At 38.1% G+C, this 14,417-nt stretch overlaps 1 protein-coding gene across 1 annotated transcript in view; it reads left to right on the forward strand.

The window, feature by feature from the left end:
* The window catches only part of UST (uronyl 2-sulfotransferase), a 329,509-nt gene that overhangs the window by 177,011 nt on the left and 138,081 nt on the right, over window positions 1-14,417 (forward strand). The window contains exon 3 of the mRNA XM_024248956.3: window positions 13,867-14,022. Coding sequence (XP_024104724.1) covers window positions 13,867-14,022 — 156 coding nt within the window. The remainder of the gene's footprint in view (window positions 1-13,866; window positions 14,023-14,417) is intronic.

Genomic DNA, 14,417 nt, shown 5'->3' on the forward strand with positions numbered 1-14,417 from the left:
TTACATTGGATTTTCTGGTAGCCAAGGAAAAATGGGGCCATAAATGGTTACGTCGTTCTCATTTTCCATGAGAAGAAAAAATAATAGTCATTTGTTCTACAGTGTAGTGGATTAGAGAGCTTGAGTACCAGCTCTGGAATAGACTTTGAACAAGTTATTTAATCCCCCTAATTGCCAGCCTTTTCTTCTTTAATATGGGAGCACTAGTACTCATGGTTGTGAGGTCATTTTACAAATTAAGTGAGATATTGCATGAAAGGCACCACCAAATTAAGAGCCCTGGGATGAAAAAAAAAATGAGAAAGATAGAAGACAATGTGCTCAGTGACATCCTCATTCCAAAACAGAACTGGATTGTGAGATGCCCTATCATATGGTGTCACTTGACAGCTGCCAAGGATATGATGCCAAAATGTCACTCAGTCAAAGCAGCTCTAGATGGGGCCAAGAAGTTATGCTTCAATAGACAGCTTTTTGATGGTCCAACTTGGACCAAGGCTAAAAATTCAAAATGTACAGAGAAATGAATGGAGTCTGTGTCCTCAATCATCCTTACTTATGACATCTTTCGGCCAGCCCTTTGATAGACATAAGCAGCTCTCCATCCAAGGGTACAGTCCCCAGTGAAGGCCTGGAGGGGAGGTATTTGTGTCACTGGTGGAGGATGAGCTCCTGCACTACAATGACATAGGTTGGACAGTGGCCTTACCCAGACTCTGACCCAAGCAAGTGCTCAACCCATCACTAAGATTTTTTTTTTTCACTCTATTGCCCCAGGGCAACTACAGTCTGAGATCAGCAATAGACTCTTAAAACCTGGGGCTCTTGCCCTCATTTTAAACTTCTGTTTCCTTCATTTGTTTCTTTAACTAAACTCTCCTGATGAGGATTTTCTTATTGCTTAGTCAGGTCCAACTTCTCGACCATTATAGGGGAAGTCAGAAGTTTTATATCCATCCAGCGAGTCTAGCTATAGAGACAATTGTTGCTCTATAAACTGTCTTTCTCTTTTCCGCTATCAGATAGCAAAATCCCAAGAGATGGAAAATATCTGTATCAATTTATAAAAATTTTTTTGAATAATGATTTATTTTATTTAGCACTGTTTGATAGCCTGAATGTAATAACAGTTCCCTATAGGAAATGGGTTCCCCCATCCATCCTGGTGGAGATTTCTGAAAAATCTGTTTACCCAGGACCAGGTAACAGATGAAAGCAAAAACCAGCCGATAGATACTGTGGAAAAGAACATTCCATGATCAGATCTATGCTGGTGGATTGCATCTAGATTCCATGCCACATTTGTTCAAAATTAATTCATTTATGAAAAAGGTATACTTGTGAAAAGCCCCCAACATGGAGGCAGTTAAGACATAATTTCATCTGAGAGCAATTTAAATGTCTTATTGCCATCTCTAGCTAAAAATACCTTATGATTTCTGGATTCTTGTGTGGAGTTAATCTCCCAGCTCAAGTTCACCTTGTTGCTAATTCTCTATCTCATTTCAGTGTGGGAAGCAATGTCATTTTATGTAGAAAGGAATGTATTTCATCTCTCTTCTCCAGCTATCAGCAAATCTATGCCTAGGGCAGGGAGCAGCTGTGGGGATATGGATAGGACACAGCCATGGATCCTTCGCACATGTTGAGAATGTCCTTGGTGTTTGCTGCTCTTATTCCCTTTTCTGTAGACGAGGAATGGAGATTTTCATGAACAGGTGTTTGAAGAATCAAGAACAACAGGGCCTTTGAGTGGTGGGGTACAGCAGACCCTACCAGTTACTTACCCCATATCCATTCTCCCACAGCCTCCCCCACTTTAGCAGAAATCTGACTTGTTCAAGTTTTACCCTAGAGGAAGGCAGTTCCACCCCAGCTCACGAGTGAGTCCTGATTAATCTAAGCCTGGCATGGTTGTCTTATTTCCTTTGCTCATGGCTAGTTGAGATGTACACTGGAAGTTTAGACCAAACCAATGGAACATGAGAAATTTTCTCAGGGCCTTCTAGGTAGGATTTTCAGATCTTAAAGGAAGCACCCAGGAAAGATAGTCTCTTCTTGCCCCAGACTTTGTAATTCTGCATGGGATGGCTGGAACTGCAGCAGCTGTCATGAAACATAAGAAAAGCTAGTCTGAGGACAATGTTGACATTTCCAGGATGGAAGAGCGAGCTGGAACAAAAGTATAGAATGAGGCCTAAAACCTCCATACCTAAGGACTTTTGTAAGAGTATATATTTTCCTATTTATTTATTTATGACAGAATGTATTCTCTTTATTTTTTGAGTTTCGTTGGGTTTTTGGTTACCTGCAGATACAAGCATCCTCATATTGATACATGGAGATGTAACATAAAGCAGAGAAGTTCTTTAGCCGTGTTTAACCCAGTTGTTCTTGAGCTGCAACTCAGTTGTCCTGCTGTGTTGCTATGCTCAGTATGTATGAGGGGCAGCACTAGGCCAGAGAGTTGATGAATTTTATATGGTGTGTTTTCCTTGCATATCATACGTGCAACACACAGACACACACACAATGTGGAAAAATGCCAAGAAGCCAATTCCGCATAGCCAAATCCAACATGGGAGGGAGGCTAGAAAGTTTCTTATTAATGCAAATCAACAAGAATTGGGTAGGTGTACTTTGCAAAGGGAAAATGGCTATCCCTTTGAAGCCATACAGTTTCTAGAGATACTAAGACTCCGTTCAAATGCCGTGTTCTCTGTGACCCCTTCCCTGAGTTCTCAAGGCCAAGTTGATCACCCCTTCTGTTCTCATACCACTGTATGCATATCTCTAGTGAGGCGCTTACCACATGGTATCAGCGCAAGCAGTGTCAGCGTTCGATTCCCTTGTTAGACTGTGAGTTGTTACAGGGCAAGAGACTTGTAACCTTTGCTGTATTCACTTATTCAACAATTATTCATTGAGTGCCTACTATGTGCCAGGCATTGAGCTGAACACTGAAGATACAATAGTCAGGAAAAGCAGTTGTGGCCCCTGCAGTCATGGAGTTTAAAGTCTAGTAAGTCAGACAATCAAATAATTATAGTAGTCAACCAATTTCTTATGCCTAACCAAATGACTAGCATGCAGTAAGTGCTCAATAATTACTTGCTGAATTAATCACAGAATTTTCACTATTCCATGCCACGTTTTATCTTCCTGGAAGCTAGCTTAAGTTCATATGATGGTGGAAAACCTCCTGGGGAAAGAGAGGTGAAGCCCCCACATGCAGGCTGTTTTCAAGCATCTGTTTGTATTGCACTTACCAATGTCTTAATGGCCAAAGCAAGTCATGTGGCCAGTCTAGAGGGCCATGTGGAAGGAAGTTACATGGTGCAGGGATAGGAAGAGGTGTGACTGGTCGGGGGCCATTATTGTACCAATCTGCCACACTATTTTAAATTATGGGTTATGTTATATGAACCTAAAACTCAGCTAAGAGATTTAAACAATGATCATTTGAATCTAAGTTTCTCAGTACAATTCACACTCAAGAAACTAACATTTGATTCAGACATTTCAAATGGAAAATAATGATGTGATTCACAGTGAACAGTATATCCAAGCTTTTGGTCTTAAAATCTTTGCACAGTGCTTTGATGAGAGAGGAGTCTTGGCAGCCAAGTGTGGCTGTTTCCCCAGCCTTTATACTATTTTCAGTGAGGGCAGTCTTTTCTTCTGAGGGTTGTAATGAGAATAATGGACTCTTTCCCCGCTAACATCCAGAGAAGACCATTCTAAATTGAGTGGTTGGCCCATGCCAACAATATCTGCTATAAATTATGAAACCTCCAATCAATAATCAATACTTTTCCTCTATTTGTATAATAACAAATGAGTTCTGAGGTTGGATTCAGAGTATAAATGGTTAACTAAAGCAAAATAGGATAAATATAGAGAAATGAAACTTAGCTTTAGAGCAGACTCTTAAACCTTAGAAGTCTGTATAAACAAAAGTGTCTATGCATGTTTTATTTGGAGATTTGTGTGATTAAACAAAAATGTATTACAGATCTGAATGGAGAGTCAAACTAAGTGTGTGGGTCTGGTGGAGAGATTATCTATCCAAATGCATTTTTGTAATTCCATACTCTGGTCCAAAAGTTAATGTAAAAAGCCAATCGAATTGATTAATACTAAAAATGGAACAACTGCATATCTAGAACTAATTTGAGGACCCTGCTACTTTCATTCTCAGAGTTTGTCTAATAAGGACTTTTGGACAACTGAATACATACCATGTAAGAAAGTGTTAGAAATGGCTAGAAGTCTGATGTGACTGCAACAATATTACTCATAATGTTTTTGAGCACAATAAAAACATACAGGGCACATCCACATGCATAACAGATGTTCAGAGGACGATGAGGTTAAACAGGACTTCCACATCCACATGGGTTTTTCCACTTAATTTTGATCATAAAAGCCATAGAGAAGTCGAAAGGGCTCTTAGAAGAGTGGACAGAAGCCGCCAAGCATAAGTGCGGTAGGGCTACCATGTGTATGCAAAAGCAAGACAAGTCCCACTTGGAAATATGCCTTCAGGAAGGTTTAGCTTCGCAAACTTTTACTCTCCCATTATGCTTACATTTCATGTGTGTGGCATGTGGATTTCATTTCTCTTTCTGTCAAACATACAAGTATTCCATGGATTCCTATGGACCAAACTGCAGTTTGAATTTTAGAAACTGTAACATTCTTGGCCGAGCGCGGTGGCTCATGCCTGTAATCCCAGTGCTTTGGGAAGCCGAGGCAGGTGAATCAATTGAGGCCAGGAGTTCGAGACCAGCCTGGCCAAGAGGGTGAAATCCTGTCTGTAATAAAAATACAAAAATTAACTAGGCATGATGCTGTGCGCCTGTAATCCTAGCTGTTCACGAGGCTGAGGAATGAGAATCACTGGAGGCCGAGAAGCAGAGGTAGCAATGAACCGAGATTGTGCCCCTGCACTCCAGCCTGGGCAACAGAGCAAGACCTTGTCTCAAAAAAAAAGGAAACTGTAACATTCTGTGGTAATGAGATACCAAGTTTATGGACTGCTTTTTGCCTATTATTTGTGTACTGACCACAGAAGCTTAAAGGGTACTGTGGCATTAAAAGTGAATCTCTTTGTTCCTCATATGTATATTTTTTTCATATTTGTTAATTTGAAATTTGAAAATATTCATCTTTTGGTCTATGGCATTGATAGCATTCACCAGTGTCACCTGAAATTTGAGTTCCTGCTCAAACTGGAAGTCTTGTATTTTTTTTCTGAAGCACTTTTCAAGGATCCAACTATGGTAGCTTAATCATCACATCTAGAAAATGACTTGTGGCTCCTTGTGAAAATTGCTTCTTTGTATGAAGATTCTGGTACAGTATGCAGGCTGTTGTGTCCTGGGAATAGCATAGTGATGATGTGCATTATGGAGATAACAGGACATTAGGTATACAGAATGGAATTAATATTTAGAAGTGCAGGATGCCACTCAGATAACCCTGTGGTCATCCATAAGTATTGTGTAGCCCTCGGTTAACATATGGCACATGGACAGGGAGGAGCCTTGGGAATCATTAGGTTCAGTACCCTCATTCTATACTTTGAGGAAACTTTGACTTAGAGAAGTTGTTCAGGATCATTTGCTCATGTCACTCAACTACTTAGAGTGATAAAGCCAAGGGGAATGCCAGAGTTTCATAACTTTCAGTCCAGGGAACTTTGACTTCAACATACTTTTTCTTCTGTAACATAGCAAATCAGGGGTTTCAAAATATTATGAATGTTAAGAAAAAATTGGTAGATTTTCTTATAGTTTTAGGAGATAACTGAAAGAGCATCCTTTATAATAATAAATATGACAGCACTGGTTCTACAACACTTACTGTAATAGTATTTTCATCCAAATAGTCTAGTCTATACTCTTTATTAATTATCCACTATATACATAACAGATAGATTAGTTTTATTAATTATCCACTATGCACATAACAGATAGACCCAGATGGACTTGTAAATGATATATGGCTATATTTATTTTTCTGTAGGTAGCATTACACCTGGAATTGTTTCAAGTGGGAACAGGGGAAGAGAAGAAAGCCAAAGGTTCAGATTTGGCATAGCTCTTGGAGAAGATGGGCCCGAATAATGAGAAGCACACAGGATGTCATTTGAGAGTTGTGGATGGAAAGAGCCTTCTGTAGAGGAGGATTGCAATGAGGGGAAATAGAATTCTGAGATGGGTTCTGTGTATTTCCTCCCCTAGAATGGAGGAAAGGAGACTGGGAGCAGGAGAGATGATGGTAATTAGAAAACAGATGCGTGTGGCTCAGATGGTTTGATGGGCAAAGGCCAGTGAGAATCACTGCCGAGTTCTGGGAGGCTCTGGCGATGCTCAAAATGGGAAGCTTGAAATGATTAAAACTGTGGAAAGGAAGAGAAAGATAAAAGGAAGATAAAGGTAGATTTATTATGGGACAAGCCCAAACAAGAATAGGACAGCCAAGGTTTTCAAAATAAAACTGGGAACGCCTATGGAGCTGGAACCCATGTTATCAGCACAAATTACTGGAACTTTGTTTTTTCTGTTTCTTTAATTAATATATTCCACAAGAAAACACAGTAAAATCTAGTTTTAACTTTTAAGGTGTTTTCCAGATTATATCTTGGTAGCAGTATAGACAGAAATTAATTTAATAGCTTCAGAAGAAAATATCATTTATTGGGTTATAACCTAACTTTCCCCTTTTTATAAATGAGGAAACTGAGGCTCAAGGATGTGAAGTGACTGACTCATAGCACCACAGTGTCCTAGGAACTTTAACATGAGGATTTGCTGAGTGGATTTAAACTGCTCACAGTCCTATGGACAGTGAGGAACAGAATTGTCCCTGAATTCAGGCCTTGCACAGCCCTGGCTGTGACTCTTTCAAGTGTTAGTTTGATTAACCATGAAATGGAGTTGCTGAAAAATCATGAACTGCAGTTTTATTCGTCAAGCAAAGTCAGTTCACAGTCAGTATAATATTTGTGCTAAGGGTCTAACGCTTTGACAGCATTTGGTATAAATTTCAGTTAACCTACACATTCAGTTAACCAGCACACCTGTCCTCTAACCAGCCTGGGAGAGTGTGAGCATACTTATGAGGTTAATTATGACTGGTAAATGTGAGTGGAGCTCATCAACACACAGTGAGACCCCAGGAAGATACAACAGTGCCCTTCGCCCCAACTCTCCTCCAGGATCACGCAGGCAATCTTCTCCCCAGCCTTAATCCCTCAGAAGGCTGGAAGGACCCACTCATCCACTTAATACAGAAAGCTGGGAGTCCTCTGTGACAGCACTTCCTCAAAGCTGATGGAGGTGGCAGAGGGCCCTGGTGAGCTTTTTAGAGAGAGACTCCTGACTCTCATCCTAGACTGTGATTCAGTTCGTCTTAGAGCGTGGCCCAGAAATCTCCATTTTTAAAGGTTCTGTGAGGAATTTGAATATACAGTTATTTGGGAACCACAGCTTGTACTATATTAAGTATCATTTTGCAGAGAATTAAAAGCAGCACTGATGTTAATTCTTCCAACATTACCAATCCCCAGAAGAGATCTATAGACTCTGGGTCTCATAGACTATGAAAGTCTTGGTCCAGACCACATTTACTTTTTACCTAGAAAGCTTCCTTCTCTTCTCCCCATTTCAAACCAGGGCTAAGCTATTGAACTTGTGGATATCATCTGGTGGTGGTTCCTGTCGTGCTCAGGATCTTGGAAAGACTTCTGTTTATTTGGCATGCTCCACACAGGCCTGTCAGGCTCTGGGGATTTGTGGCATTTGCAGAACTTACAAGGCAGGCAGCATAAAAATATATAATTCATAGAATGAAAGATTTTGGAGGCCCCTTCACTTTTACAAATTGACCATGAAATAGAAATCACAGGCATAACATTCATATAACCGCAGTTGCCAAGAATAAAGAATCACTTGGGGGAGGGAGAGGAGTTTCATGTGTACTACTCTACAGGGCACGCAAAGAAAGAGTGAGCTTTCAAACTCTGTGTGCAAATGATAATAGGAACATTAAAGTAGAGGACAGAGTTCTCGGCCTGACAATTGCAAATATCTGTTAAGGATAATGAAGATTTCGAGATTGATCCTAAGAGGTCTTTAAAAGTCTTTTCACAGTGATTGAGTTTATCATTTGAGATCATTTGCTTGTCCTGATAGACATTCCAAATATACTTAGGATTTTGTATACATTTTACTATAACTTACTGCTTCCTGGTTTTTTCCTTTCCCAGTGGAAGTAGTTGACAATATTTGAGGCAGCTGTCCACTTTGACTGCCTGTGATATATCAGGGGAAGGAGAGAAGGGAAAAGTATACATCCTGCCACCTTCTTCTCCCATTAGCTGCGTTGACACTCTGGGCTTCCATTAGCTCTCTAGAAAGAGTTCTTAGGAAGGAGAGAGAGGCTGATCTGCTCCTGTCAGTTCCACTTAAGCTTTCTGGGGACTTGAGTCACAGCTGAGTAATGGCTGATGATACTGGTTGTGATCGCCGACTGTTGAAAATAGTGTATTCAATGAGGTTGGATACATGCAAGACATAAAAAAGGAAAGAGAATCTCTGTCACAGAAGTCAAACTAAAAACTCTCTTCACTATTTGATTTGTATATTAAAGAAGTGTCATCTTAGGAGTCAGGAGAGCCGAGAGCTGGGCTTTCGTGGCTATGTGTCACTCTAGCTTTGTGACCTTGAAGATGCCAAATGATATTTCTGGGCTTCAGTTTACTCATGTAAAAATAGTTATAATATCTACTTAGTGTAAAGGAAAATTTTATCCAAATCAAACACAGATTGGGCTGGAGATGGAGGTGATAGAGGGTGATAGTTGTGGCTGGGGGGTGTTGAATGGATGGATTATTCTAAATTGCTTCTGGACCTCAAACTCCATTACGTTAGGAATCTGTGATCTACGGGGAGTATGGGGGGCACACAGAGGGAGTTACTTGGATGCTACTAATGATACTTAAGCCATTTGATGATTTACACTCTTAGAGAAATGCACAGCCAGAGTAAAAGACAGTTATGCTGTTTGATTCTGTATTGTTAAACAAGGATGAAAAGGGTTACATGGTACAGAACCTAGGACAGGGTCAGCCCCTCCCTCCTTAAAAATCAGTCCTTTTTTTTTTTTTTTTTTTTTTGCCATCTTTCCAGAAAGTGCATTTCAAATAAAAGGTGATAAACATTTTTAAAGCAGACCTTCAGAAACTAATCTATCTTTTTTTATTTTTATTTATTTATTTATTTATTTTGAGACTAAGTATCACTCTGTCACCCAGGCTGAAGTGCAATGGCACGATCTCGGCCCACTGCAATCTCTGCCTCTCGGCTTCAAGCGATTATCCTGCCTCAGCCTACTGAGTAGCTGGGACTACAGGCACCCGCCACCACTCCCAGCTAATTTTGTATTTTTACTAGAGATGGTGTTTCGCCATGTTGGCCAGGCTGGTCTCAAACTCTTGACCTCAGGTGATCCACCCACCTCAGCTTCCCAAAGTGCTGGGATTACAGGTATGAGCCACCATGCCTGGGCATCAGAAACAAATCTATAGTTCTACCAGGAACAGGAGGAATCTGCTTCTTGTTGTTTAACACTGTATCCAACATCTACACATTGATTTAGATGCTTAATTCGGCAAGTTTCAATGGAAAATGATTAAAAACCCCACCCTAAATTTCAGACAGGTTTACTTACGTTTGTGGTAGTGCATGAGTTGTCTTTAAAACTCACAAGTCTAATTCCAGAAATTTTAGTGAAAACGCATTTCCTGCTTTTATGTTCATATCATGTAGGTGTGTATTGGTATTTAGAGAAATGATAGAAGTACAGTCACAGTGAGGATGTTAAGCCCTCCTTTATCTTAAGTTATTATCATAGACCCAGCTGCAGAAATGATACAGGACTTTTTGTTCTTATATAAGTGTTCTTTTTAAATAACAAAATTTTAAACTATTAGTTGGAAGCTTGCAACAAACTAATAAAACAATTAGAATTAACATCTTTTAAAAAATGAATTACCCAATAGCCTAAAGGTAAATAACATCTGTGGTTATTAGTAAAAAGAATAAGATAGATACTAAGCCTGCTACTGTGCTGATTACCCAAGCAATTCAGGAGAAATTAAGTGATTTCACTTATGTTTTCTAGGTAAGTGCCTCAGTTATTCACTTAAATTGTCCAAGATGCACCTGTACTCTTGCAATAAAGTACTTACCTATGTGGTAACTCACATCTTCTAGGTCATTAATTCAGATGTAACAAATTCTTCCTTGCTATTCAGTAATGTGCTATGAGGCAGGAAAAAAATGCACCTATCCCAATTGTTGGACACTTTGTTTCTATGGAGGAATTAAACTCTGAGTTTATGTTGGCAGCTCTGTCGTAGCCATAATTTCATACCCCAGCCTGGTTGTAATGGAAAGTCCAACTTATAAATGCTATTTGTATCATTAAACTAAACATGAAACCTAATTCAACCTTCCTGATCACAACCTTGTAGCCAAGAATGTAATTTATTTTTCTGAATATCTGGACTTCTGTAATAGTTGCCAATGAACAGGCTTTTGAAGTACTCACTGATTAAACCATAAGTAACAATGACCTATTAAAATGACCATCTTTTTATTTTCTCTGATGACTTCGAATAGCATTTGGTCAGATAAAGCAGCTGTATTTGAAGATTCTCTTGGTTTCACATTGTAGTGGAATCATTGTGTTAATTAGTGTTAAGCAGCACATTAAATTCCTCAGAGCAGTCAGGACTCATTCAGTGTCTGTTTAGGCTCTTTATGTACAAAGCACATTCTAGGCACTGTGAGGACACATAGTAGACTGGCCCTCAAGAAACAAGGTATTACTCATAAGAAAAAAATACATAATGGAAAAATTGCACCAAAATGGCATATGACTGATTGTTAAGTGAATGATATAGATATTATATTTTATTCCAGTGACAACTAGCCTTTAAGCTTCAAATTTATTAAATGATACTCTGCATACAAATATTTCAGGAAAATTAAACTAACCTATAATTGCAAAGGCAAAAATTCAGATGGCCTACCATAGTATATTTATGTTTGCAGTATATTTATGATTTTATACTGTGCTTTATTATTTAGTTTTGAGCTTTTTAAAATGACCTTCTGTTATGAGTATGTGCTGAATGAAAGAATCCTTTGATTATTGTCAGTTGTTGATCAATGCTGAGCATTCAAAATGGAGAAATATCTTTATTGCAGATATAAATGATTAATCATAGATGCTTTTCATTATAGCTATGAAAAGTATATAATAAAGTAGATAATAGAATAAATAGTATATATTATTATATCAAAATAGATAAAAAGTAGTATATAAGGATAAGAAGTAGATAATAGTATATAAAAATCGTTATCCACTAGGCAATTAGAAAGGAAAAGGAAAGCAAAGGCATTCATATTGGAAAAGAAGAAGTAAAACTTCTCTGTTTGCACATAGCATGAACTTATTATAGAAAATCCTAAAGAATCCATACAAAAAAACTATTGGAATTAATAAATGAGTTCAGCAAGATTGTGGAATATAAGATCAATGTAGAAAAATCAATTGTATTTTTACCAATCCGTCCAAAATGAAACTAAGAATTCTATTTATAATGACATCAAAAAGAATAAATTCAACAACAGCAGTATAAGGCATGAACAATGGAAACAACAAAACATCAAAGAAACAAATTAAAGGAGAACTGAATAAGTAGGAAGACATCTATGTTCGTGGATTGGAAGACAATATTGTTAAGGTGGCTGTCGTAATCAAATTTATCTACAGATTCAATGCAGTCCTTATCATAATCTCAACTACTTTTTTTGGGCAGATATTAGCAAGCTGACCCTAAAGTTCACATGGAAATGCAAAGGACACAGAGTAGCCAAAAACAATCTTGAAAAAGAAGAACAAAGTTGGAGGGACTTAACCCTTCCCTTCCCAATTTCAAAACTTAGAACAAAGCTATAATAAGACTGTGTGGTACTGACATGAATATAAACATATAGATTAAGGGAATAGAATTGAGAATCCAGAAATAATAATGACCCCAAATACACTTATGGTTAGTCAATTTTTGACAAGAGTACTAAACAGCTAAGTGGGGAAAGAATAGAAAGAGGAGTCTTTTCAACAAATGGTGCTGTGACAATTGGATATTTGCATGCAGAAGAATGAAGTAGACAACTAACTCACACCACACACAAAAGTAACTTAAAATGGATCAAATACCTAAGTGTTAGAAATAAAACTATAAAACTCTCAGGAGGAAACATAAATGTATATCTTTACGATCTTAGATTAGGCAATAGTTTCTTAGATATGACACCAAAACCAAAACAACCAGAGAAAATTTAGATAAATTGGACTCAGTCAAAATGAAAAACTTCTGTGCTTCAAAGGACACCATAAAGAAAATGAAAAGACAACTTACAGGATGGGAGAAAATATTTGCAGATTATGTATTTGCTAATCCAGAATATATATATATATATATATATATATATATATAACTCTTAAAATGCAATAATAAAAAGACAATTTGTAAATGGATGATGGATTTGAATAGACATTTCTCCAAAGAACATATACAAATGGCCAATAAGCACATGAAAAAATGCTCAACCTCATTAGTCATAGGGAAATGCAAATCAAAATCACAATGAGATACCACTTCACAGCCACGAGGATGGGTATAATAAACAACCAAAAAGACAGTAACAGGTCAGGCGTGGTGGCTCGTGCCTGTAATCCCAGCACTTTGGGAGGCCGAGGCCAGCAGATTGCTTGAGCTCAGGAGTTTGAGACCAGCTTGGGCAACATGGTGAAACCCTGTCTCTACCAAAAAAAAATTACAAAAATTAGCCAGTCATAGTGGTGTGTGCCTGTAGTCCCAGCTACTCGGGAAGGTAAGGTGGCAGGATTGCATGAGCCCGGGAGACAGAGGTTGCAGTGAGCCCAGGATCACGCCACCGCACTCCAGACTGGGGAGAAGAGTGAGACCCTGTCTAAAAAAATAAAAAAATACATATATATCAATAACAAGTGTTGGCAAGGATGTGCAGAAATTGGAATCCTCATATGTTGTTGGTAGGAATATAAAATAGTACAGCTGTATCGAAAATGGTTTAGCAGTCCTTCAAAAAATTAAACATACGGTTACCATATGATCCAGCAATTCCACTCCACTCCTGACCTGTTACTGTCTTTTTGGTTGTTTATTATACCCATCTTCGTGGCTGTGAAGTGGTATCTCATTGTGATTTTGATTTGCATTTCCCTATGACTAATGATGTTGAGCATTTTTTTCATGTGCTTGTTGGCCATTTGTATATTTTCTTTGGAGAAATGTCTATTCAAATCCATCATCCATTTACAAATTGTCTTTTTATTATTGCATTTTAAGAGTTCTGGAATTCCACTCCACTTCTTGATCACTCTATAAATTAAGTTATTCTGGTAAAGCATAAGCTTGCAAAAAATATTATCATTAAGGAACATATTTATGTATTTTGTTTTTAAAAAGAAACAAAACAAGTTTGATAATCAATCTTAGAGACTGCCTGAAATTTCATCAGTGCAGAGAGTTAACAAGACCAACATTTCTCTTGTTATATCATGAAGATAAATATAGTTTATCACTTCTGATGAACTGATGTACATCCTTTTTATTAACCTGATTATAGGCCTTTTTCACTCAGATTTATTATATGAAACAGTTATTGTTCTGAAATTGAGGGAAGAATCCTAAGTATTTCCATACAGACATTTCATGTTTGTTCTGTTGTTTTTTTCCCCCAGATACTACCTTTCCCAAGCCAGGTGGTGTACAACAGAGTAGGCAAGTGTGGGAGCCGTACTGTGGTCTTGCTTCTGAGAATCTTGTCGGAGAAGCACGGATTTAATTTGGTCACATCAGACATTCACAACAAAACCAGGCTTACTAAAAATGAACAAGTAAGTTGGCTTTGCACATTGTTAAATTGTGTTTTGCTTCAGCTCATTTGTGTAACTAGTGGTGCCTTACAGGTCATCCTTCAGACTCCTGATGAATGAATACCAGAGTTTTGATTTCATGCTGTATTTTTGCCAGAGTGTGGAAGGAAATTTAAGTTAAGGGTTCCATAAGAACCCTATAAACCAGGGAATTTCCATGAAGGGATACTTCCATTAGGACTGATGAAGGACTGTGTGTACTTGCCCTTGTCTAGTTAGCTAAAATTAGCAATATATACATCTCAAAGAGTCATACTACCGAGCTATAAATAATGTTGACATCTTCACCATCAAAATGAGAAGATTTTATTTTAATATTCTTCCCTCTTCATTTTCTCACCAGTGTCCAGAATCTT

This window comes from Pongo abelii, chromosome 5, assembly GCF_028885655.2.
Source record: "Pongo abelii isolate AG06213 chromosome 5, NHGRI_mPonAbe1-v2.0_pri, whole genome shotgun sequence".
NCBI classification, from domain to species: Eukaryota; Metazoa; Chordata; class Mammalia; order Primates; family Hominidae; genus Pongo; species Pongo abelii.